This window comes from Benincasa hispida, chromosome 3 (assembly GCF_009727055.1).
Source record: "Benincasa hispida cultivar B227 chromosome 3, ASM972705v1, whole genome shotgun sequence".
Lineage (NCBI taxonomy): Eukaryota > Viridiplantae > Streptophyta > Magnoliopsida > Cucurbitales > Cucurbitaceae > Benincasa > Benincasa hispida.
This window is the reverse complement of record NC_052351.1, coordinates 46,008,203-46,034,538: the sequence shown is the minus strand read 5'-3', so window position 1 is coordinate 46,034,538 and position 26,336 is coordinate 46,008,203. Positions and strand designations below refer to the sequence as shown.

The window sequence follows — 26,336 nt, the reverse complement described above, 5'->3', positions numbered from 1 at the left end:
CCATATTAATAAGATTATGAAGAAAGCAACACGCCATGATCGTCCGAGTTTGGACTTGCATGAGGTAGTATGATTTTTCGCGGAGTATTGCCCATCTCCCTTTCAACAGCCCGATTTCCTTTTCGATGACATTCCTCGCAAAAGAATGTTTCATGTTAAAAATTTCTCTTGCAGTTGTTGGTGCATTCCTTTCTCCACACCATTCCGAAAAATGATATTGTTCTCCTCTATATGGTGCCAAGAAGCCCTCCGCATTTGGTTATCTAGCATCACATAGATAATAATACCATATACAATGTCCAATTGTTTGAAATCATAATCGTTGAGTACTATGATGTATGACAAGAAGTTGTGCGTAAAAGTTATTATCCTTCGGAACCTTCAATTTGTTAGATCGTGATATTACATCTCTAAAAACATGAGAATTAGCTGCAGAACCTTCACACCTAGGTAAGACAAACACGAAATCACCATTCGTGTCGCAAACACCAAGAACATTCATGGCAATTTCACCCTTCATCATCCTATACCTTGGTCGATCAGTGGCACGCACGTTGACTTTTATGTACGCTACCATCTAACGCATCTAAACAATCATGTGCGAACATGACGTATGAAATATTTATATACATAAGTTATCTAAACTAGACACGGACAGTGCACCAACATTTGTTTAGTTTCACCATACCTCAAACCATCTCCATCTCGGATTTGTACAGGAGGTTGTGATTGGCAAAGGTTTTTTCAACAGTACTTCATGTAGTCGTAAAACGACATTGAGAAAGGAGTTGAAATGCCTAGAAACTGTTTCACCTGACCTAACAAACTGTCTACCAACTACTCTATTCTTAACATCATGGGCTAAGATATGTAGGAACATAGCGATCATCTCCTCAACATCTACAACTTCTGTTCCCATTAATTCGCCAGTTGTCTTTAGTAAAGTACATAAAATGGCAAAACATCTTCTATCCATTCGCGTGCTTTCATGACAACTTAAATCCTGAAGTATGCTAATTGTCTAATATGATGTCTAGTGTAATGTTGCGGGTATTCTATCCTCCTATGGTCGTTGAGTAACAGCTCTAGTATTAGCAGTAATTGATATTGGGTAGTTGTGAACACCGTTAGTATGATTACTACTTCTTAGGGGTCCATTATATTGTAGATTACGAAAATTGACTCCTGAAGCATTTATTCATGAGTGGTTTTTCAAATTTATGCAAAATATAATTTTAAATGCATATAAAATTGTATGATATAGCTTATTAATAGTAGTAATAGTAGCTTGCAATACTTTTTATGTTTAACGTTAAGGTTGAAACTTTGATCTAAATTTAAAGTACAATTGGATGAAGCTGAGTGGGCATTTGGAACTAAAATCTAAAGTACATTGATCTGGAACTAAAATTAAAAAGTATATCTTTTAAAAGTATATCCTCTGCATACAATTTTGGAACTATTACTACTATTACTAAGCTATATCATAATTTTAGTTCCAAACTAATGTACTTTTAATCTAAATAAGAATATACTTTTCATAGAATTCTAAATGTATGCAAAATTGTATGATATAGCTTAGTAATAGTAGTAATAGTAGCTTGCAATATTGTTTAATATTTAACGTTAACATTGAAACTTTTACCTAAATTTAGAGTGCATTTGGATGAAATTAAGGGGGCGTTTGGAACTAAAATCTAAAATACATTAGTTTGGAACTAAAATTAAAAAGTACATTAGTAAAAGTATATTCTCTACATACAATTTTGGAACTATTACTACTATTACTAAGCTATATCATAATTTTAGTTCCAAACTAATGTACTTCTAATCTAAACAAGAATATACTTATCATGGAATTTTAAATGCACGCAAAATTGTATGATATAGCTTAGTAATATTAGTAATAGTAGCTTGCAATTAATGTTTAACGTTAACATTGAAATTTTTATCTAAATTTAGAGTGCAATTGGATGAAATTGCGGGGGCTTTTGAAACTAAAATCTAAAGTACATTAGTTTGGAACTAAAATTAAAAAGTAAATTAGTAAAAGTATATTCTCTACATACAATTTTGGAACTATTACTACTACTACTATTAACAAATAAGTTTAAATCGTTATCTACGGACTTTTAAGTTTGTTCACCTTAATCCTTAAAGACAGTTATTCATAGCTGTTACTTTACTAATAATTTATCAATAAAAAATTTTGTTTGCATTTTTATCAAATATATTCTACCATACCAAATGAAGCTATAAAATTTTGTTTGCATTTTTATCAAATATGTTCAACTTATTATTATTATTTTTTTTAATCAACAACAATAACCATATTCAATTTCACTCAATGTTGTCAAATAATTTCATTTTTGAATATGAACATGGAAATTAAAATTCTCGTTGATAAAATAGTCTTGATTTTAATAGGTTTCATTTTAGGCTCATGATCAAACCTTGAGTTTTCAATGAAAAATAAATCAATAAAAAGAAAAATGTGAGGAAGCCTAACAAGTATTTAGGAAGAAAATCAACAAACAATTGAAAGAAAAGATTAATATATAACTGAAAGAAAATCAACTGCAAAAGCATAATTAATATAGAACTAAATTATTTTAAGTTTATAAATATACAGGATAAAAAATTGAAATGAAAAATTAAAGTTTCGTATCAATAAACACTTTAAATATACAAGATACTTTAGAATAGTACCACCTTACGTATAATAGAAGAAGAAAATCTGAAGCTTCGCATGTTCTCTAATAAGTTGAACACTGTGACAATCAATAAACAGATGCTTTAATAATAATATAAAGAAAAAAATGAAAGTGACTTAACAGGAGATGTGATAAGCAACACAAAAAAAAAGGAGGGGGAAGGACCTTACCAACAATGGTGTGGTGAAGATATGATTGTCCTCATAGTTGTAAGGAAAAGATGTTTCATTAAAGAGAAGAGAAATAAAGTATATCTTGGAAATAAGTAAGTCTCATTCATGGGTAGATCAAAGTTTAGGTCTCATTAATGGGTAGGCCATGAGTAGGAAAAGAGGTGTACCTTAAAAATAGTTCTCATTCATGAGTAGATCAAGTTTAGGTGTACCTATGGTAATAAGTACACCTTGGAAACCACGCCTAGTGAAATAAAGTGAATAGTGTACCATTGAGATTGAGAACCAAACACATCAATTCACTACTGTCAATCACATCAACAAGGTACTTGCAAACCACTACTCTAAAAACTATTACTTGCAATCAAACTAGGGTAAACCAAACAAGTTAGGAATCAAACAAGAGTTATGACATAGTTACAATGAGATTGGGAAAAAGAAAACAAGGAAGCCAACAAACAATTAACTATCCTAGTATTATACTTAGACAGTAAGAACCAGCCTCAAAACAATGAAATTCTTTCTTAAGCCGTTCTGAATTTCAGATAATATGATGCCTCTCCTCTTCTGGACTCTTCTCTAACACTTTAAGAACATCTTAGAGTTCTATGCCAACCAGGTCAAAACCAGAACTTAACACATTTCTAATATAGACAGTGCTATGAATGCATAAGCAGGTAAAGAGTACATGTGTTGAGCTACCAGTATCATGGTAAATCGGATACATTGATCATTAGGGTCAATACAAAAGGAGTCATTGAAATAGTAGCAAAATAATCAAAGACCAAAAATAAAAAACCAATAATCAAAGATTGAGAATAAAAGTAGTGCAAAAAGAGTCATTGAAATAGTAGCAAAATAATCAAAGGCCGATAATCAAAGATCAATAATCAATGACTAAGAATAGTAGCAATGCAAAAAGAGTCATCAAAACAGGGGCAAAATAATCAAAGACCGATAACTAGAGACCAATAATCATATACCAAGGACAATAGTAATGGAAAAAGAGTCATCGAAATAGGGGCAAAATAATCAAAGACCGATAATCACAAACCAATAATCATATACCAAGAATAGACTAGAACACTAAAATCAAGCATAGAGACCGATAATCAGACAAAAACAGTTATTGAACAGAACAGATACATTGATCATCAGAGATCGATAATCAAAGACCAAGAACAAAACACTGAAATCAAGCATAGAGTAAAATAAGCTTACATTTTGTCAAAAAAAAAAAGGAAGGAAAAAAAATATACAGTGGCTCATCATTGGCTGGTGAAGAGAAAGAAGACTTATCATTAGATATGGTAACCCTACCAATATCCGAACACTATCCTCCATCCTCTACCATGCTCCAAACGAGGATCTCCATCCCTTACCAAGCAAGATATAAGCTCCAACATGGTTGTACGATTCGGACTCAGGTAGACAAGAGGGACAACATAAAAGATTGGAGAACCGAAAGAAGTGGCAAGGGGAAACCCTCGTTTGGAGCAAAAAGAGCAAAGAGAATTGAAATAAGCGGCAAGGTAAAGGAGGAGCGACAGTGGCATTCAGAACGGCAAGATGAAAGAGGACGGGTTACGAATCTAAAGAAAAACATAGATCTAGACTACCAAACATATCATAGTCTAGAGCTACGAAGTCAAATTCGACCAAAGAGAACCACACTGGCAGTCGATTGGCAGGAATGGAGAAGAGGAAGCTCCAAAACCCACTAGGAACAATGTCGATCGGGAACAATGGTGAAACCGTAAGGAGAATAGATGGAAGGAAATAGAACAAAATAATTGAGTGCTAATTGAAGTAAGAAAAACGAGAGAGAGTAAGGAAAATAATTGAAATAGGGGCAAAATAATCAAGTATCATGTAACATGTTCAAATGGGTTTTGAATTCAAACTAATCGAGTATAAAGTAATCGAGCATTGAGTATAACGCTGATATGATCAAGTATACACGTGTCTATTGCAGGCGTATTTAGTGACCATGAAGCTAGGTACCGAGTGACCTTCAAACGGGTTTTGAATTCAAAATAATTGAGTATAAAGTAATCGAGCATCGAATATGACGTTGATATGATCGAGTATACACGTGCCGATTGCAAGCGCATCGAGTGACCTTCAAATGTGTTTTGAATTCAAAATAATTGAGTATAAAGTAATTGAGCATCGAGTATGACGTCGATATGATCGAGTACACACGTGTCAATTGCAGCTGTATCGAGTGACCATGAAGTTGGGTATCGAGTGACCGTGCATCGAGGAACGTGTGACCAGCCATGAGGATCAATTAATCGAAGTAAAATAATCGAGCACTAACAGAAGTAAGGAAAACAAGGTAGAGTGAGGAAACAAACCAAAATAATTGAGCACTTAAGTGAGATTTGGGCTCCAACTATTTTAGTTGGAGCCCCAAACGTTGTTGGGCTATTATAGCCCACCTGTCCAACTACAAATAGAGGCCCAAATGCCCCTTAGTATTTTTACAAATTTTGAGAACATGTTCACATATTATATTTCTGTGGTTATTGTTAATATTTGACTAATGTCGAAAAAAATTAACTTTAAAAGACTAAATTTAAGATTTATTTGAAGTATGAAAACTAAAATTGAAAAAACTTCAAAAACACAGATATCGAACTAATATTTTAACCTAATTTTTTTTATGTGGTATGATGGGTGCAATTACATTCAAGTTCAGAAGGCAATGTTCATGATGAGATAGACTTTGAATTATTGGAAACAGATGGTCCATTATATACCTTACAAACCACGATTTTTGCCAATGACATTGGAGGAAGAGAGGAAAGACTTCATCTATGGTTTGATCCCACCTTAACATTTCATGACTATGGGATTCTTTGGAATTTTCATGACATTGTGTAAGTTAATAACAACTCGCTGATCCTAAATTAAGTTTTATTTTAGTCCCTATATTTTGAAATGTGTTAAATTAAATACGATACTTTTAAATGTCTGATTTTAGTCACTGCATTTTCATAAATTTTAAATAAAAAATACATAGGTATTATCTGAACTGCACCTATCTTTGTGCAAATCAGTTAGTTGCTCAATTAAAAATTGTCACAAGTTAAATTATTTTTTACTAAAATTAATTAGATAATATTAATAACAATTTTTATGCAAATTGACATTCTTGGTTATACTTTTGGAAATCAATGTGACTCAGAGACATTTTCATGGAATAGAAGAGATAAGTGGGAATTGAATTCCAAACAACAACCAAGCTTATGAGAATGTGAAGAGGAAATATGTATATGATTCCTATTGTTCATCTCCAAGAGGAAGAAAATACAAAGAATGCCAAGTTCAATAAGAATGATTAGTCAAGACTAAATCATATTATGAAGTGGAAAATAATTCCACTTCATATAAAGTGGTATAATTAGGGATATCTTATTTGTTAATCTTTTTTTAATCTTAGTTTTAGTTTACTAGTCTAATAAAATAAGTATTATTTACGATCTCGTGTTTTTTTTTTTTTTATCTCTCGTATATTTGATAATCATTATTTGTGTGTGTATATATATATATATATATATATATATANATATAATATACTTATATATAAAATAATCGATAAGATCATAATATCTTATTCAACTAAGTTGTGCATATATATAAACTTTCTTAAATATCGAATGTTTGAAATTTTCGACCCTTTTAACTCACATTCAATTACAAAATGGAAAGAAAAAGTAGTAATACATGTGGGGAAAACTTGGTTATATTTATATAATAAATGTATCATTGTCTAAGAAAATTCATGTAAGTGATTTTTCAAATTTTATTTTGGTCTGCAGATTTAGAGTCTAATTTCGATTTAGTCCAAACATTTTAAGATTTTACAATTTTACTCCTAAATTTTGAATTTAATTTCTATTTAATCCTTAGAATATAAAATGTTGTATATTTTTTATCCTGAGTTTTGAGTTTAGTTTCAATATATTTTCTATATTCCAATATTTTACGCTTTTACACCGAGTTTCACTAATGATCACTTTTAGTCTTAGCGTTATCTTTCAATTACTAAATTTAAAATAATTGTGATATTTTTTAAAAAATAATTAATAAAAATTAACATCAATTACGGAAAGTGAACTTTATTTCCTGAAACAATATTTTGAAACCTAATGATCAAATATAAATGTTTTTTTTTTGGACAAAATGTAGAATGAGAAAGCAAACCTCTGACTTTGAGATTGATAATTCAAACTTAATGCCAATTAAGTTATACTCATTTTGGTGACCAAATAGAAACTATACTGAAAACTCGAAGGTCAAAAAAAGTTTTTTCCCCCCTAAGTCTAATAAAAGATAATAATTCATAATTTGACTTCGTAGTTCGAGTGATATAAATTTATGCGATCAATCTCTCACCACATATTATCAAAGAAGAAAAAGAAAACCAACTTTAACACTTTGAGAGAGCTTAAAAGTATCTAGCTGGCTCTAAATAATATTCCGTATCATTCATTAGAGAGAAATAATACATTTTTTTTTTAATTTCAAAATTATACTTTTTTTCTTTACGTACAAAAGTTTACCTATCAAATAATAAAATTATAATTTCTATGTACGTCCATTGGACGAAATATTTCATTATAAAAATTTTAATTTATATATTTATTATTTGCCTGGAGGAATATCATTATTAAAAAGGAGGACAAAAAAAAACTAGAAACTAATAACATTTGAAGTTCTTTCGATAGTCCTTTGGTTTTTTTATTTTTGTTTTTTAAAATTAAACTTATAGCATCCACATTTTTCTTAAATACAATAGTTAAATTTAAAAAATAAAAACAACTTTTTCAAAACAACTTTTTTTTAGTTCTCAAGATTTGACTTGATTTTTTAATCGTAAAAAATAGATAACAAATGAAAAAATTTAAAAGTGAAAATAGTCTATCGACTTAATTTTAAAAAGTAAAAGGCTAAAAATAAACTGATTATCAAACGAGACGATAAAAATACATAAATAAATTACCTTAAAATACATAAATAAATAAAATAATGAGCGAAAAAGCAAAAGGAGAAGTCTTCTATAGGACAAAATATATTTTATATATAGTTCTATGTTTGATTTATTCGCCTAGTTACTCCAAAATAAATTAAAAAAAATATTGTCCATCCTTGTCAGAAAAGATAAAATAAAGTGAAAAAGTTAAATTACAAAATTAGCCATCATTAGATCTATTTATTCCTTACCTAAATGATAACCATTCCATTTATTAAAAAAGTATGCTTACATTTTATAAATCTCTATAGCATATTTTTATCATTCCTACAAAAAGATTAGAATTTTTAGCCCAATTTTTCAAAAAGAAAATAAAGATTAAAAACTATTTTTTTAATAATCAAAATTCGGTTTAGATTTTGAGAATGTTTTCAAAGCGTTGGAACATATTAATTGGAATTTTTATCTATAAACTAAAATTTTAAAAACAAAAAACAAATAATGAAGGTCTCGTTTAGTAATCATTTTATTTTTTATTTTTGTTTTTAAAAATTAAGCCTTTAAACATTACTTTCACCTCCAAATTTCTGCATTTGTATCTACCTTTTACCCATGGTAGCCAAAATTTGAAAACAAAAAAAAATAGCTTTTAAAATTTTGTTTTTAAAATTTAAGAATTCAATCATTATAGTTAGGAAAGATGCAAATTATGATAAGAAATGGGATGGAAATAAGCTTAATTCTATAAAACTATAACAAAAAACGAAATGGTTACAGGGCCAAAGTGATCATTAAATGAGGCTTAATGTTTAACAAATTTTATTATTAACTATATTAATTGACTGTGTTGACCTACATTTTATTTTAACTTTTCTTAAGTTTTTTTCTTTTTAAACTTTTTTGTAATACAATAGAAGTAGGGGATTCAAATCACAGATCTCCTAGACACAAACACATTTTGATGTCAATTGAGTTATATTAACTTTGATTTTATGTTTTTAAATTAATTTTTAATTGAATTTCAAATGAATCATATATAATTAACATGCCATCAATTTATAATTAATATCTACATCCATACATATAATAAACTATCCACTTAAAATAGTCGAGCGTGATAGGTTCGATATAATTGAGCTCAACTAAAAGAAAGAAGAGGTTAGTAGTCGATCTAGTCAACATTTCACTCCCTTAAAATGTTAGGAACCATACGAAAATATTCTACAAACATGAGGAACTAAGTTTGAAATTACTTAAAAACCAAATGGTCATATATCATGTTAACTAGTTGCAAATTTACCTAGAGGAGGGGTGGTGTTAAGTTGTTGGAAGCTAACGCCGTCTTAGAGGGTGTGAAAGTGATCGATCAGGAATGGAGAGAGTCCAACCCTTGGCTAAAGGTTGAGTCTGATTTGATGGAGGTTATCAATCTCATCAAATGGACGACTTCCTCCTTGTTTGAAATTATGATTTTTGTTAACGACATTATTTTTTTTTGGTAATTTTGTAAATGTCCTATGTTTTTGTCATATTTTCCAAGAGTGAATAAAGTTGCCCACTCTTTCGTAGTTTTGACATCCTCTCAAGATTTTTCTTTCGTTCGAAAAGAACATTTTTTTTAGATAGTATTCTCACATTGTCTTTGTTTCGTATGCCTGAAAGGAAAAAAAATTGTAAAAAAAAAAAACTTGGAGGTATCTGTAGCGGGAGATTAACGCCGTCAAAGTCTTTTTCCATTTCTTATAATAACGACCGGAAACGGTCGCGAAGCTGCAGAGAAACATTCGCGCAGAAAGATTGATCGACTGTTGACCGTCGCCGGAGGAAGAAGCAGATCACGCCGACGCCATGTCAACCTTCGCCGGAACGCCTCCTCCTTCGTTCGACGACGGCACCATCGGATTCGAACCTCGCCTCGCTTCACAACGATTCGAAACCTTTTCTACTTTCGAAACCGAGTCCGCCGCCGACTCTGCCGGCGATTCGTCACCGATCTTCGGAAATATGGCATACAACCAAGGAGACGACCTTTCGCCGACTCCGCCTACGAATTTCTCGGCGGATGGAGGATTCTCGAGTTTCTCGCCGCAGCAGAACGGGAAGGGTTTTGATGGAGGTTATGGCGAATCGGACGGCCCGATCCTCTCGTCTCCGACGGCGATGGAACCGGAGGAAGGATTTCCTTTAAGGGAGTGGCGCAGGTGAGAAAACTGTTGAACTTCTTTGCGATTGTAAGATTTTTGACATGACTTTTTGAAATCAAAATCTGTGAATTAAAGAGCAATCGGAATCTTCAGAGTTGTAAGCTCTTACTGAGATTATTAAATCGTTGTGCTTATGAACTGAATTACAATTTTGCAGTCATCTTACGGATGAACTATGAGTAATTTTTGTGCATTGAAGAAATTTTATTCTTATTATACTTACTGTTTCTGTGTGAACTCCAACACTTGGGCCCATTTGGATATTTCGAAATATTTGAATTTAGTTTTCGAAAATTGTGTTTATTTTCTAACCATTTCATAATATACTTTCAAGATAATTAAGAGTTGAATTATTAGTTAAATTAAAAAAAAAAAAAACTGTTCTTTTAAAAAAAAATTTGACTTTGTTTTGAAAACATTGGTAGAAAATAGATAACAAAGTCAAGAAACCTAGAGATGGAATGAATGTTTATAGACTTAATTTTAAAAAATAAAATGATTATCAAATGAGGCATTGGTTTTTAGTTTTTGGTTTCTAAAATAGTTTTCTTACCACTTCTTTGCTATAGTTTTCATCTTTCCAAACTAAAATTTGATTTCTTAGCCAAATTTTAAAAATATAAACAAGTTTTTAAACACTATTTTTTTTAGTTTCCAAAACTTGGGTTTTTAAGAAATTAATTGGTTCGAAGTAGTTTTTTTATTTGGATTAACTTTCGATGTTTTTTTCAACTTCGAATACAAGATTTTCTACTATGATATCAAGTTACTTCTAAATCTAAAAACTTAAGTTGATGGGTTATAGTAAATTTAATTATATCAATACTTTAAGATGTATTACGTCGTGAATGGCAGATTGAATGCGATTCGATTGGAAGAAAAGTTGAAGAGGGAGAAGGAGCTGTTGGAAGAGATAATTGATGAGGCTGATCAGTATAAAATTGAATTCTACAGGAGGCGCAAGCTTGCTCTTGATAATACCAAAACTTCTAATAGGGATAAGGAGAAGGTGAGAATGTCTAACTAAACTCCTACAATTTCATTAAATTTTTCCCATTATATACTGAAAACTCTTCTTGATTTTCTCTAAACATAGAATGAAAAACAAAAGTTATTTTTATTTTGTGGGATGTTGAATTGATTTGGCTTTTGAATCTATAATGGATGTTGAATGAAATGTTGAAATGAAGTATGCCTTCTTTTGATTCTAACCTTTCTTGTGGTTGAGATTTCGATTTTAGGCTAAATCACAATAAATACTCTTCAACTTTGCCTTTTCTTTTAAAAATAATTTTATTCTTTCAAAAGTTGCAATATTATTCATAACCTTTTATAAATGTTTCAAAACTATCTTTCGATTAGAAATTCTTTAGATTTTTTTTTTATGGAAATTGAGAATCAAAAAGATTTGTTGGTGACTTGGAACAATGCAACATGTTTGGGTCACAACTCATCGTTTCAAGTCTCAATTTTCGTTCAACGGTCTAAAGATTTCTACTCCAAAGAAGTTTTGAAATGTTTATGAAAGGACAAGAATGATATTGCAACTTTTGAAAGAACGTAGATATTTTATAAACAAAAGAAAAGTTTTGAGATATTTCTTTCGTAATCTAGTCTAGATTTTAACTCTATGATATATTCTCAACACTCCCTCGTGCGTGCGCGATTGGATGTTGATTTGATTGATAAGGCCTATGACTCGACTCTTAACATCAATTGGGAAAAATGATTAGATATGTGAACTAAAAATTTACTATTTTGGTATCATATTTAAATTACCAACAGGTCCAAGAGTTTAAGTCAATGAGGATGTTGACATTATTGTGTGAGGTTTTGCTATATAAAATATATTTATGTGGTCATTTGAGCCTAATATTTGATATAGTCTGTCTTATTGGAAAATAAGTAGTCTCAACAAAGCAAAAGGTGAAACCATTGAATTCTAACCTTTTTCTTAGTTTTTCTTCTTCTAACAGCTCAATTTTGATTATTCTTCTTTGCCTTGTGCATATTTCCCATTTCATGCTTCATAAATCTTACCATATTTGAACTTAAAATGACAGCAATATCTAGCAAATCAAGAGAAGTTCCATGCTGAAGCTGATAAGAACTATTGGAAGGCAATTGCAGAACTAATCCCCAATGAGGTTCCAACCATTGAACAAAGGGGGAAGAAAGACAAGGAGAAGAAGCCTGCTATTGTTGTTATTCAAGGTCCAAAGCCCGGGAAACCGACCGATCTCTCGAGAATGCGTCAAATACAATTGAAACTCAAGCACAATACCCCTCTTCATATGAAGCCTAAACAACCACCACCACCACCAGTAGAACCTAAATCCGAATCGAAAAAGGATTCTTCTGCTGCTGGCATGACCTCGGCTGCCGGTTCGGGTTTGGCAACTTCAAGAACTGCTGCTGTTGCAACTTCTGAGGGTACAACTTTTGGCTGAAATTGGCTGGTATATATATATATTATATACTCCCTGTTATGTATGTTTAGAAACACTAGCTATATCATGGATCTTGATGTCTAATAATAGTCAGTTATATAGTAATTAGTAAATAAATCTCTAAAAAAATCTAGCAATATTTGTAGGTAGAGCCACAAAAAGCTACAAAAATCCTAATTAGTGCTTGGTTTTGGTGGATTATGGATGGTTTTGACTGCTTAATTTTCTCTTGTTCTGTGAATATTTTTATGCTGTTTTTGTGATATACAATCAATGGAATAGTGTTAATGCATTTGTACATATTGTAGAACTTGGAAGTTGGAAGATTGATGAGATAGAGATGACATTTTGATGTGTAAAAAAATTGTTTCTATATGTATATGTATGTATATGTATATGTATATACGTTTATAAAAGTCTTTCTCAAATAAGAAGGAAAGATTAAAAAATAAATTTAATTCTAAATTTTTATTAGTGTAATGATTTAGTCTATATATTTTAAATTTTTAACAATTTAATTTGTATCATGATTTAGTCTATTTTTTTAATTATTATGCAAAGATTCAAAATTTGTTGTTTATTGGTTAGTCATTCAGTCCCTAATCACTTTTCCATGTACATAGGTAAAAAAAAAATCTCATTAAATTGTTACAAAATTTAAAAATAGAGATAAAGTTGTTATATATTTAAATTCAATGATTAAATTGTTATAAATTTGAAAGTATGATGTAATTAAATCATTCTCTAAATTTGATTCTTATGAAATTTCGGAGACTAAGTGCTTTTTAACAAAAATAAAATTATATAACAGAATGTTATTTGGTTGGCTATTTGAAGCAGCCATACAATGGAGATCCCAACAACGTAGCAACAAATCTCATCTGAAGGATCTCTTCAAATTCATTAACTAGAATACGATTTCTTTTCTCTTCAGAACAAACTATTCTCTTAAATCATAGAAGATCCATACAATTACTATGACACTAATCTTTGATAAATTGTACATAACTACAATGTATTTGCTTCCCTACAACAAACCCTCCTTTAGAACGGATCCATGAGCTATACGGCGAAAAGTTGGCAGTTGGAAGAACCTGGTAATGTAGCCAACATTGCTGGCCGGGAGAGAAGGAGCTTCCTATGATGAGACCATCTCCACGGCAGGCTCGTTGTCTTCAGTCTCACTGTCATCTAGACGAATCGAACTACTCCATGCGCTTGGTGCTGAACTGCCATTGCTGCTTGTAGCAAGGGGAGAGTCTGAAACTCCAGTCATTCCAACTTTTGCAGACCTTGAACTGCCATTGTTCATGGAGGAAGCCTGAATTTTTGTAATCACCGGGCGTACTTTGCCCGAAATGCTTCGTGTTATATCCTGTATAAGAAGAGTCCACGTTGAATTACATATAGCAGCGTTGAAACGAGTCATCGCAATCAAGTACTACAATGTTATATTGAACAGAGAAATGGAAGGGAGAGGGGGATAAATACCATGTGCCTCAAAGCCATATCTAGTGATTTGTTTGAAAGTGTCCTTCCGAAGCCAGAGATGTCAGCAGAGGACTTGCTGGTAGGATCACCAATGCTCGGGCGGTACTCGCCTTGTTTCGGAGGGGCAAGTTTTCTCATGTTCACTACCCTTTCAACCATCTTTGTCCCCATGACCACAGGGCTAACCTCATTATCGTCAGAGGAACGTATTCTTTGCTTGAATGGAAATACTTTGCCACTGTTATATGCACTACTTCCGTTTGAGGCAAGTTGCTTCGAAGGAGAGCTTGGTTTCTGTCTAGTTTTCCCATTGGACATAGTCCTACCAGATGATGATTTAGCACTATCGGCTGCAATTGGTCTTCCCTTGGTGGCTGAAGCCGGCCTTTCGGGCATTGGACGTGCAGCTTCATCAAGTGGGAAATTTGGCGCCTCGGAGGGTTTTGAAGGTCTGGTTTTAATGGATGGAAAGGTGCCCCGTGAAGGTCTTGGATTACTAGAACTTCTAGCTGAAAATTTTGATGTTGAAGACGACTGGCCATGGGGACGTGATACGATAGACAAACATGTTGGCTTTGATGGACAACGATTAGGTGTCGCTGATCTTGATGTTTGCTTTGTAGTTGACACGGATCTTTCAGTTGGTGTTGATGGCCGAGCAGTAGTTTTTGAAGGTGTTGAAGATCTCACCGAAGGTGCCAAAGCTTTAGCGTTAACTCGAGAAGTTGGTGTGGCTGATCTTGAAGGCTTCGTACTTTTAGTTAATGTTGGGCGTGAAGTTGGTGTCGCAGATCTGGAAGCAGTAGCTGAAGAAGTCTTTGATGATGGCTTTTTGTTGCTAGCACATGAAGAATTCAGTTGTCCAGATTGCAAATTCGGATGCTTGGATGTAATGTTACTCACTGAGTTACAATCTTCCTGGATGTTTACGAGCTGCAACCCAAAAAGGTGTAAAGGATATGAAATGTAAATTGGGAAATTGAGTTGCAACTTCTTCAGATTTGATCGAAGGTGGGAGGTTAAATATTTGTCTACAAGACATCTCCAAAGAAAAATCTTGTAGAATCTGATTTTCCTATCACCACATGCATAGATAAGTATTCATTTTGCAGTAATTCATTGGTTTGTCAAATTTTTTTAGTGCTCTTACCCTAGGTTTCAGAGCAGTGGAACGAGAATTCAGCATATCATTCTTATTCGTTGCATTTTTCTGTGATTCCGTCTCCATTGATGGAAAAAGTGGGGTCCCAGGTGGTGTGAGGAGCCTGAGAAACAGAAGAGATTACAATGAATAGTCAATTAGATAGCAACGAACACTTTAAAAGTATTATAATTCAACTAAGGAATTAACATCCAAATTTATAATAACTGTGCTCATATCAATAATAATAGCCAAACATTGGCCACATCTACAACCACATCACTGAAGGGATCTATTAATGTTTTGGTACTTATTTTCCCTAAGGTTTTCTCTAAGCCTTTGCAAATTTGTGAAGTGTTTCAGAACAGGGGAGGTGGGGCTCTCGAATCATGAAATCATTATCGTTATAAAGGAGAGTTATTGTTTCTTATACATGAAAAAGTACACTTAGAGCATTACCCATTTTATTATTTTAAATTATCTAAAAGTTTAAAAGGGGCTGGTGATAATTTTGTTGAAATTAGCAAAGAAATTCAAATATCACTTTCTTCATTTTTAAACGTTCAAGGTTTTTTTTAGAAAGAAACGAAGCGGTTGAAGATATCGATTGTCCCGTGAAAGCCTTTAAATAAAGCTAAAGGGAAGTACACAATATACGTGAAAAAAAGGGCAAAGGTAACAAAGCTCTGTTTTATTCTCCTAAAAAAGAAGAAAGGGGAATGATAACGTTGAGGAACAAAATGACTTTCATGTGTCGTCTTTTGGTCTCTTCAAATATTTCATTCCGCTTTAATGGGTAAAATAAAAGGGAATCTCGCTGACAAAGACGACGTATTAGAACCACATGTAGAAGAAGAAAACAAGAACCAGGCGCATTATTTAGGTTCTTGTAGGACCAGAAAACACAGTGAGGTACTGTTTACTTCCCTAATGCTACATGAATTCTTCAAAATTATTTGAAAAAAGCATCCGTTAATGAACAACATGCGACCCTACCGTACCAATCAATGCTACTCTTAGATTGCAAATAATTCGTATTTAAATTTCATATACAACAAATTGAACATGAAAGCTACTTCATCACCGAGACATGAAATCAGAGCAAATGTAATTTACTTACCAGTCGTAATCAGATTTTTCATTTTCTGAATCCATAAAATCCTCCGTTCTGATCTTCCGCGGTGGAATAGGTGATACAATATTCTTGGAGACAGGTGAACATCCACCATTATTATTAGCTTCTGCAGTTTACGAATCAGAAAATGCCAAAATCATGCCAAAATCGTCTAAGAAGCTGATTGAAGATAAACTTTGATAAAAATTCTAAAACTGCAGGAAGGAAAAACGACTGACCGGAACCGGAAAACGGCACAGTTTCCAAATTAGGATCAAGATCCTCCGAATAGCTCCGATTCAGTAGATTGTCACTATCCATCTCTTTCTCAACCGTTCGCATATCGAGCAACATTACGACCTCTCCGTCCGTCTCGTTTGTGAACATTTCAGGTATTCTAACTAATAACAGTACGATTCCGTCGATCCTTTGTCCGAAACTCAAGTCCGAATCTGAGGATTTGATCAAAAACAGCCAAAACCACAGGTCAAAAAACAAATCACACAGAAACTTCGCTCCTCTCTTCTACATTGAGGAGACGAACAGATCTGACTAAAAACCAACGAGTCAAACAAAAGAGAGACGATTACAATCAGAGACTAACTACATCACATGAAACATAGGGATGGAAGTACAGTGATTACCATTTGTCGTCGCCGGCGATGCTCCGGTGGAGATTTGATCAGAAAATAGAAATGGAATGATGAGATTTTGTTCAGAATTGATTTTGGGTGAATCTTCTTCTTTGCTTCGGTATCGCTGAGTTTTTGAAGTATCTCACTAACTCAGCACTCCGCGGCTTCGCCCCCCATGTGGCCGTTCAGATTATTTAAAAATAATATTTTTTTAGAAAATATTTTTAAATAATTATTAAAATCGAAAATAAGCTGATTTTGAATTATTTCGGTACGCGTACGTGGAGCCGTGTTAATAATAAGGGAAATGTTAAAATATCATTTTCAATTTTAGGCTCTTTACTAAATCCAAAACTATAGGTACTATCATCTATCACTATCACCGTTTATCCGACATTTTTCTATATTTATAAATAAATTGATTTATTTTATTATATTTAAGAACAGCCATATTAAATTTAGTCTTTTAAAGTTATTTGGATAAGAATTGGTTAAATAATAATAATGCTCATGTCAAAAAAAAATCTAATATGTTAATGTAGTTCTAAAATTTAAGGTGAAAATGCTAATAGATTTTTTTATTTTAAAAATAAATAAATAATTAAATAATTAAATTTAAGCTTTATTGAAAGGACATTGACTAAATTTGAACATTTGAAAACAGATAAAAATGAAAAAGTCTCAAAGTATGTAGATCAAAATGGTATTTTAACTTGAAGAAAAATGTCAAATTATACTTCTAAACTTTTGAGAGATGTATCAATTAAAATCACGAACTAATTGTATTAATTTAAAATTAAACTTTTGTAATTGTATCAATTTTCACCTTTTATTACATTTTGTTTGAATAAACGTCATGATTGTATGAGATTAATAATTTTATCAATTAAACTCCATGAATGATTTTTAAAGGAAATTTTAACTCATATCCTAGATAGGTTTGTTTATAAATGTTTGGATTTAATCGATAATATTACAAATCTCACACGTTTTTATATTAACAAAATATAATAGAGAGAATAAATTGATATATCAACCAAAGTTTATAATTTAAATTGATATAACTCTCAAATTTAGAAATATAAATTGATATCAGAGTTAGAAAGAAAAATGATCTAAAATTTGATTTCAAGAGTTTCGTTTGATGACATTTTTTCTAGAAGAGTTTGATGATATATGTTTGTTCTTTTTTTATTTTTTATTTTTGAAAAACTTAGAGACTTACTCCATGAATTTCATTGTTTTGTTATTTATGCCCAAAAATATTTTTAACATCCAAACTAAACTTTTTGGCTAAAACCTCCGATGAATTTTTTAGAGACCATGAAACCATAGGAAAGCAAAATTTTAAAAAAAAATAGAAAATTAAAAATAAAATTATTACCTAATAGAGCTTATTCTTTTGAAATTATGTTTTTCTTTTTTCTAATGGAAGTAGTGTATATTGTACTCACATTTTTTTTTAAGTTTTAAATAAGTCCTTGAAATTTTAAAGTTATGTTTATCTAATCATTATATTTTAAAAAGTTTTTAATAAAATTTAAAATTTTCAATTTTGTATCTAAATACTTTTGAATATGATTAACCCTATTATTTAATGTTGCTACCTATATAATATAACGATTACATGAAAATCTAATTTTGAGATTGATTATGTGTTTGGTAGTGTAAATTTTAAATATATAAATTTGATAAAATTTTTAAAAATACCTTATAAACATAAACTTCGACGAAACCATGCAACAATGCTAGTGAGTTCACACGAACAGCTTTGATTGCCTTCTTCTTCTCTCTCTATTCAATTTGTGTTACAAAGCGAGATCATGCCTCGGAAAGCATGATTGTGAGAAAAAGAGAGAGGAGAGCGATATGTGAGAGAAAAGAGAGCAAGAGTAAGAGAGCGAGACTGCAAGAGCAAGAAAGTCCGTTTTACATGCACGAGATTCATTTTTTAGAGTGCGAGAGTGGAGAGCAAGAAAAGTCATTCCAAGTGTGCAAGATTCGTTTTTGGTAATTTTTTTCGAATTTGATGTCAACAAAAGGTCAAAAAACGTCATTTTCAAAAAGTATGGTAAATCTGAATCACCCTCCCCTCTTCCTCTCAATTTTGGTTCAGCTGCACAAAAAAACTCCAAAATAAAATTACTATCAAATAGAGCCTTTTATATATATATATATATATATATAATAGAAGTAGTGTTTATTTTATTCACATTATTTTAAAAGTATTAAATAAGTCCCTGAAATTTCTAAGATATGTTTTATCTGATTATTATATTTTAAAATTTTTTTAATAGATTCTTAAATTTTTAATTTTATATCTAATAATTTTGAATTAGGGTTAACTTTATTATTTAATATCGATACCTATATAATATAACGATTGCAGGAAAAGTTGATTTTGAGCAAGATGAGGTGTTTGGTGGTGTAAATGTTAAATATATAAAGTTGATAAAATTCATTAAAAAAAAATTACCTCATAAACACAAACTTTATACTAAATTTAGGATTTGTTTGGATGGAAGATATTGTTTTATAGTATAAATATTAAATATATGAGATAATTAATACTTGTGTCTGAACTTTGAATATGTAGAATAATCAATGTCCAAAAATTAAATATATGTGTTTAATTTACCAATTTTGTAAATAGAGGTCAAAATTAATTGTTTACTTGATTACAAGTAGGGTAATTATTTTAAATGACAAAACTACTAAAAATATTTTTAAATATAGCAAAATGTCACTGTCTATCAATGATACTCTGATAGACAATAATATTTTGTTATATTTATAAATAAGTTCGTTCATTTTCCTATATTTAAAAACAATCCTTATAAGAAAACAATTAATGTAGTCATAAGTTAAATGTAGTATTATTAGGATATTGTTATATTAATTAATAATTTAATCACTTAAAAAATGAATATTTTTATATTAAATATTAATTGAGCATAATTTAATTATTTTATTTAATTACTGAAAATAACTAAATACATATAAACTAATATGTTAATAATTAATAATAAAATTTTGTATTAAATAGCTATGACAACCTAAATATTAACTATCCCTAATATAATGTGAATATTATATGAAAAACCTAAAGGTGATGTGAATATTATACAATCTATCCTTCTTCAACCCTCTCCTAAAGAAGATACTTGGGATATGGCATTACTCTAAAGATGGTTCTTATAATGTTAAAAGTAGTTATCGATTAGAAATTTCATGCATCCTCTTCCAATCATTTGAATATTACATCTTGGAAGCAATTATGAAAAATCAATATCCATAATAAAATAACGCTTTTCATGTAGAAGGCTTTCAAAAGTTGTTTACTGAAAGGGGTATTGCAAGTTCTGTCATTTTCCCTTGTTGCAATCGAAAACTTGAATCAATAATTGTGCAAGCTCTTATCCTTTGTTCTCGGACAAAGGATCTCTGGTCTTTGCTCCTCCCTAAAGCCTTTGACATCCCTTCAATATAAGCTTCTCTTATTGACATTTGAAATCTTTGGTGCTCCTTGCTTAACTAATCAAAACTTGTTGTTTATGTTGGGCTATCTGAAATGACAAAATTTTTGTTTTACATGGCAATGATATTTCCCCTATGGCTCTCAAAGTTAGTCGGGTCATTTCATATATTGAGGAATTCCAAAAATTCAGTTCTCCATGGAAGCATTCTGTGAACCACCAGCAAATTATTAATTCTTCTTAGTCTCTGTTTCCACATGGTTTTTTCAAACTAAAGATTGATGGTGCTTGGCGTCCTTCAACATTGTCTTTGGTGTCCTTCAACATTGTCTTCTAACTTTGGAGTTGTTATTCGTAATACCGAAGATGCCATTGTTGTAGCTTTTGGATAGAATATGGGTTTTCTTCAAAGTCCATCTCAAGCTGATTTATACGCCTAGTGTGTCTCCATAGAGACCACCTGTCTTATTTGTTAAGAAAAAGGATGGATCAATGTGTTTATGTATAGATTATCGGGAGTTGAATAAGTTGACAATAAAGAATAAGTACCCACTTCCACGCATTGATGACCTATTTGACCAATTACAAGGAGTCTCAGTATTCTCCAAAATAGATTTATGATCTGGATATCATCAACTACAAATCAAGGAGTCTGATATACCCAAGACTGCTTTCCGAACAAGATATGGGCATTATGAATTCATTGTGATGCCCTTTGGATTAACGAATGCCCCAGCAGCCTTCATAGACTTGATGAATAGAATTTTTAAGGACTATCTTGATAACTTAATGATCGTATTTATAGATGATATTTTGGTCTATTTCAAGTCTGAGGTAGAACATGAAAAACATCTTAGGGACGTCCTTTCCATATTAAGAAATGAAAAGTTATATGCCAAATTCTCCAAGTGTGAGTTTTGGACGCGACAAATTGCCTACCTAGGGCATATTGTAAAGCAAGAAGGAATCTCAGTGGATCCTGCTAAGATTGAAACAGTTAGCAACTGGCCTCGCCCAACAACAGTCAGCAAAGTGTGAAGCTTCCTTGGATTAGCAGGATATTATAGACGATTTGTGAAGAATTTCTCAAGTATAGCATTACCCTTAACTAACCTCACTAAGAAGAATAATCCTTTTGTCTGGAACCAATTATGTGAGCAAAGCTTCCAGGAACTAAAAGAAAAGTTGACCACAACCCCTATTTTTACTATACCTGGCGGATCAGGGAGTTTAACTGTGTATAGTGACACATCGAAGAAGGGGCTTGGTTGTGTATTGATGCAACACGGAAAAGTAATAGCGTATGGTTCAAGACAACTAAAATCTTATGAACAAAATTATCCTGTTCATGACTTGGAGTTAGCTGCCGTAGTCTTTGCTTTAAAGATATGGAGACATTACTTATATGGGGAAAAGATCCAAATTTATACATATCATAAAAGCCTTAAGTACTTCTTTACCCAGAAAGAGTTAAATATGAGGCAACGAAGATGGTTAGAATTAGTCAAAGACTATGACTGTGAGATCCTTTATCATCCAGGAAAATCTAACATTGTTCCTGATGCTCTTAGCAGAAAGTCAGCTCGTACAGCATCTCCAAGTACCATCTCCAAACATATAATGGATGACCTTGAAAGAGTTGAGATCTCACTAATACCAGAAACCTTCACAACTCAAATAACACAGTTAATTGCAAGACCTGCATTAAAGCAAAGGATAATTGATGCACAACAAATAGATAAATACCTAAACAAACAACTGCAGTCAGAGAATGGAGAAACCAGTCAATTCTCTACAACTCCAGACTCTGCACTCCTCTATCGTGGACGTCTATGTGTACCAGATGATGAAGAAATCAAGAAAGAACTATTGAAGGAATCTCATGAATCATGCTTTTCAATACATTCTGGTAGTACCAAAATGTATCGAGACTTGAAAGCACATTACTGGTGGTGTAACATAAAAAAGGATATAGCCGACTATGTAAGTAAATGTTTTGTTAGTCAACAGGTGAAAGCTTTACGGCAACAACCCCAAGGACTCCTCCAGCCTCTAAATGTTCCAGAATGGAAATAGAGCATATTTCTATGGACTTCATCTCAGGACTCCCGAGAACTGTTAAAGGCCACAACATGATTTGGGTGATTGTAGATCGACTCACCAAATCGGCCTACTTTCTACCATATAAGACTACTCACACTACAGAAGCACTAGCTCGAATGTACTTAAAAGAGGTTATCCGGTTACATGGAATCCCAGTATCAATTGTTTCGAATTGAGACCATCGTTTTGTCTCCAAGTTCTCGAAAAGTTTGCAGAAAGCAATGGACACACAGCTAAATTTCAGCACAACCTTCCATCCACAAACTGATGGTCAAACAAAAGGAGTGAATCAAATCCTAGAAGACATGTTGAGGGCATGTACTTTGGATTTTACTGGAGCATGGGATTCGCAAATACATCTTATAGAATTTGCTTATAATAATAGTTATCAGGCGACAATTGGTATGGTTCCCTTTGAAGCCTTATACGGAAAGAAATACGGATCCTCTGTACACTGGGATGAAGTTAGGGAGCGAACACTACTAGGACCTGAATTGGTGCAGTAAACATCAGAGTCAATTAAGCTAATTCGGGAAAGAATGCGAACAACTCAAAGCAGACAGAAGAATTATGCTGATAACCGTCGAAAAGAGTTGGAATTCAAAGTAGGAGATCACGTATTTCTAAAGGTAGCACCAATGAAAGGCATTATGCGTTTTGTACGAAAAGGCAAACTTAGGCCCCGCTTTATTGGGCCCTTTGAAATATTAGAACGTATTGGCCAAGTAGCTTATCGATTAGCATTATCACCCACTCTTTCTACAATATATAATGTCTTTCATGTATCGATGCTTCGAAAATACGTGTTTGACCCATCAAACGTAATAAATTATGAACCTCTACAAATAATTGAAAACTTGGAATATGAAGAGACTCCAGTTTGCATCATAACAAGAGAAAAAAAGTCACTTCGTAATCGAGAAATAAGTTTAGTGAAGGTCCTCTAGAGAAATCAGCAAGTAAAAGAAGCTACATGGGAATGAGAAGAAAAGATGAAAGTCAAATACCCTTATCTGTTTAAGAACCAAGAAACTTTCGTGGACGAAAGTTCTTAAGGGGGAAAAATGTAATAACCCAAATTTGTACGCATACACTATAGGAAATTAAATGTTGAAATTTTATTTAAGTGGATGATAAATGTAATACCCTAACCCTAATTTAGAAAGCAGGAAAACAAATAAAATATATAATTAAGAATGAAAAATATATAAATTTAATAGAAAAATCGGGTGGAAATTTAGAATTGGAAAACAATAAGAAATTTATTAATTATCCAAAAATAATGAATAAGGGGCAGAATCAGGCCGATTAATTAGAAGTTGGACGCTAGCTAATTTAGGAGACAGAGGGTAGTAGATAACTTTTTGTTTGGGCACTGCTCATTGGAAGAATTGGAGGTGAATTAATTGCCCATATACTCTTAAAATTTGAAAGAGTTAAAAAGGGGGAGTGGAATCCACAAGCAGTGAAGGCAACCCACGAGTGAAAACTAGCAAGATTGGAGAGAAAATTTGAGAGAGCGAGATTCTCAGCGAGATAGTGGGAGCGAGCAGGAGCGGGAGCGAGAGCGAGAACCAGCAAGAGTGAAAGCGAGAGTCACGAGTACCAAACCAACGAGAAAACTGGAGAGAGCAAGATTCTGAGAACACAAAGAGCGAGATTTGGACAGAAGCATGGATTATGCGTTGAATTTGGCCACGATCTTATAGATTATACATGGAGAACCCTAAAATGGAATACAAACAAAGGTTGATGACGTAAGGGCAAACGTTAGCCAAAATTAGGTGTCTTATTAAGAGAAATTCTTAAACCTAAGTAATTTTAAAGAAGCCATGTGTAGGATGAGTTGTCACACAGAGAAGAGCTGGAAACGGCTATAAATAGGAGGCTTTAGGCTGGAAGTTAAACGGATTCTTAAACAAAACTCAGTAGTAAAAATCGTGTGAAAAGGGTGAAGTAATTATGTTAGTTTGAAGGAGAAAACGCAAGGGAAGTGCTGCCCAAATTTCCTTTTGGTTTAAGAGGGAAAGCTCTACTGATTAAACCATAAGGAATAATAAGGAATAACTAGGATTGCAGTCAAGGTAACTAGTTTATCTCACCTTCTCTTTAAGTGTTTCATGGTTGTACCTTTAATATGTTGCATAATTATGTTATTGTTATGTTGCATTACATGTTTAAAATATGTTTATCGACATGCATTATGTTTGTTCATAAGATTAAATTTTAATTAGATAAAGGTTATGCTTCTAGGGCTAGCAGGGCATGTATGGTTGCACCCCTCTAGACCTAATGCTATGTTAAGATTATTTTAAGGCTAGCAGGGCATGTATGGTTGCACCCCTCTAGACCCAATTCTATGTCAAGATTATGCTAGGGACTAACAGGGTATGTATGGTTGCACCCCTCTTGTCCAATCTTACGTTTATGTTAATGGTTGATGTTGGATGCGACTCTGGCCCTACTGACTGTATGACCCGCTAATCATCAGATGTGTTAGTTTCTGCCTAAGTCCTCATCTTCCTATCAGGGCAGAAAAATTTATGTTAGAAGCATAACCGACCACCACATGTTATTATATATTTTCGGTCCCAACCATATGTTTTCAGGACATGTTGCATGTGATTGTGCATTTGGTCACTACCCTATGTGAGAACTACTTAGTGGGTATATTATATACTCATCCTATTTTTACAGACTTTGTAGGTAAGGACACAGCGTAGGTGGCAGAACTGGACGTCGCTCAAATAGTCAACCATCAAACTCACTATTATAGGCATATGCATTTTTGTATCACTACACTAGTGTTTTATGGATCCTGGTGTTTTGTAAAATAAATTTTTTTATATAGTTTTCTACCTAATTAATAAAATCTTAGATATGTTCTTTTGAGATTTTTACCAAAACTCATCTCATAATAGAAAAGTCTAAGCATGCATGTCGTAGCGGTCGGACCAGAATATGTAAGGATCCGGTCGTTACAAATTATTTTTTTAGATTCCTAATCATTAAAATTATTTTTGGTTGGATTTTAATTAGATAAAGATTTATTTAATTATGAAAGGCCAACAAACAACAAAATTCATTAATTTATTTTTCTCCGTAAATCAGTATTGTTGTTATTTAAACTCTGAATATTTATGTACTTTTGTTTAATTTTTTTATATTCCACCTTTCCTTTTTCAAATTTCGATTGTGCTCTAATGATTGTATTCACTCTTCCTCTATTTTTCATTTAATAATATAAGTTTTCTTATATTTGTTTTCCACGACATAAATTTACAAATATGTTAAAATATTTTTAAACTTTATTAAACTAATGAAATAGAACGACTTTATAATTTTATTCTTAGGAATTGTGTTATTTGGAATTTTGGACACATATATCAAATGATTATGGTAGACAATTTAAATCAAATATAATGAAAGAAAAAGACTTTGATGGGAGTGTGAGGTTTTATAAAAATAAATAAATAAATAACCAACAAAGTTTTCCCCCTTTTGATCTAAAAAAAAAGTCTCCTTAAACAAGAGGTTTATTTTAAAAATTATATAAATTTTGGCTTTTATTTATTTTTCCTCTCCTAAAGTCACTACTTTCGAAGAACTATCAAAGAACTACTTCATGAAATAATAATTAACACAGGTTTACTTTTATATCAATTTTATTTCACAACCTTTATTTGCATTATATTTTAATTTTATTCATTCATATATTTTTATATATTTTTCTTTATTTATAGTTTTAAATTTCATGTCAACTATTTAAATTTTAAAATAATTATAAATATATTCATTCAAAAAAATTATTTACCTTTAAAAATTGTCTCAAAAAATTTCAACAACATTAAAAA

General features: G+C 31.9%; 2 protein-coding genes across 3 annotated transcripts; one reads left to right on the top strand and one right to left on the bottom strand.

The window, feature by feature from the left end:
* Positions 1–9,545: 9,545 nt before the first annotated feature.
* LOC120073858 (clathrin light chain 2-like) lies at positions 9,546–13,491 on the top strand. Of its 2 annotated transcripts, XM_039026744.1 has the most exons (4): positions 9,546–10,069; positions 10,928–11,081; positions 12,136–12,531; positions 13,363–13,491. In XM_039026744.1, the coding sequence occupies exons 1-3, from the start codon at positions 9,717–9,719 to the stop codon at positions 12,520–12,522; spliced, it is 894 nt and encodes a 297-aa protein (XP_038882672.1). In that variant the 5' UTR covers positions 9,546–9,716; the 3' UTR covers positions 12,523–12,531; positions 13,363–13,491. The 2 variants fall into 2 exon arrangements, with proteins under 2 accessions (XP_038882672.1, XP_038882671.1); XM_039026743.1 differs by lacking the exon at positions 13,363–13,491 and having other exon boundaries at positions 9,547–10,069; positions 12,136–12,822.
* LOC120073857 (probable serine/threonine-protein kinase nek3) lies at positions 13,302–17,080 on the bottom strand. The gene is made up of 6 exons (XM_039026742.1): positions 16,913–17,080; positions 16,508–16,720; positions 16,275–16,395; positions 15,164–15,278; positions 14,014–14,946; positions 13,302–13,897 (listed from the first exon to the last, which is right to left on the bottom strand). Exons 2-6 carry the CDS (start codon positions 16,653–16,655, stop codon positions 13,661–13,663), a joined length of 1,554 nt encoding a protein of 517 aa, XP_038882670.1. The 5' UTR covers positions 16,656–16,720; positions 16,913–17,080; the 3' UTR covers positions 13,302–13,660.
* Positions 17,081–26,336: the final 9,256 nt, after the last annotated feature.

What these genes read in the sequence shown, in the direction of transcription:
- LOC120073857 (XM_039026742.1), bottom strand. Translation starts at nt 16,655, where the DNA reads ATGTTCACAAACGAGACGGACGGAGAGGTCGTAATGTTGCTCGATATG. An exon ending in CCACTGCTCTGAAACCTAGG is followed by an intron (nt 14,947 to 15,163) that starts GTAAGAGCACTA and finishes TTTGGGTTGCAG; the next exon opens with CTCGTAAACATCCAGGAAGA. An exon ending in ATATGGCTTTGAGGCACATG is followed by an intron (nt 13,898 to 14,013) that starts GTATTTATCCCC and finishes CTTCTTATACAG; the next exon opens with GATATAACACGAAGCATTTC.
- LOC120073858 (XM_039026744.1), top strand. Translation starts at nt 9,717, where the DNA reads ATGTCAACCTTCGCCGGAACGCCTCCTCCTTCGTTCGACGACGGCACC. An exon ending in CCTTTAAGGGAGTGGCGCAG is followed by an intron (nt 10,070 to 10,927) that starts GTGAGAAAACTG and finishes CGTGAATGGCAG; the next exon opens with ATTGAATGCGATTCGATTGG. An exon ending in CTAATAGGGATAAGGAGAAG is followed by an intron (nt 11,082 to 12,135) that starts GTGAGAATGTCT and finishes TTAAAATGACAG; the next exon opens with CAATATCTAGCAAATCAAGA.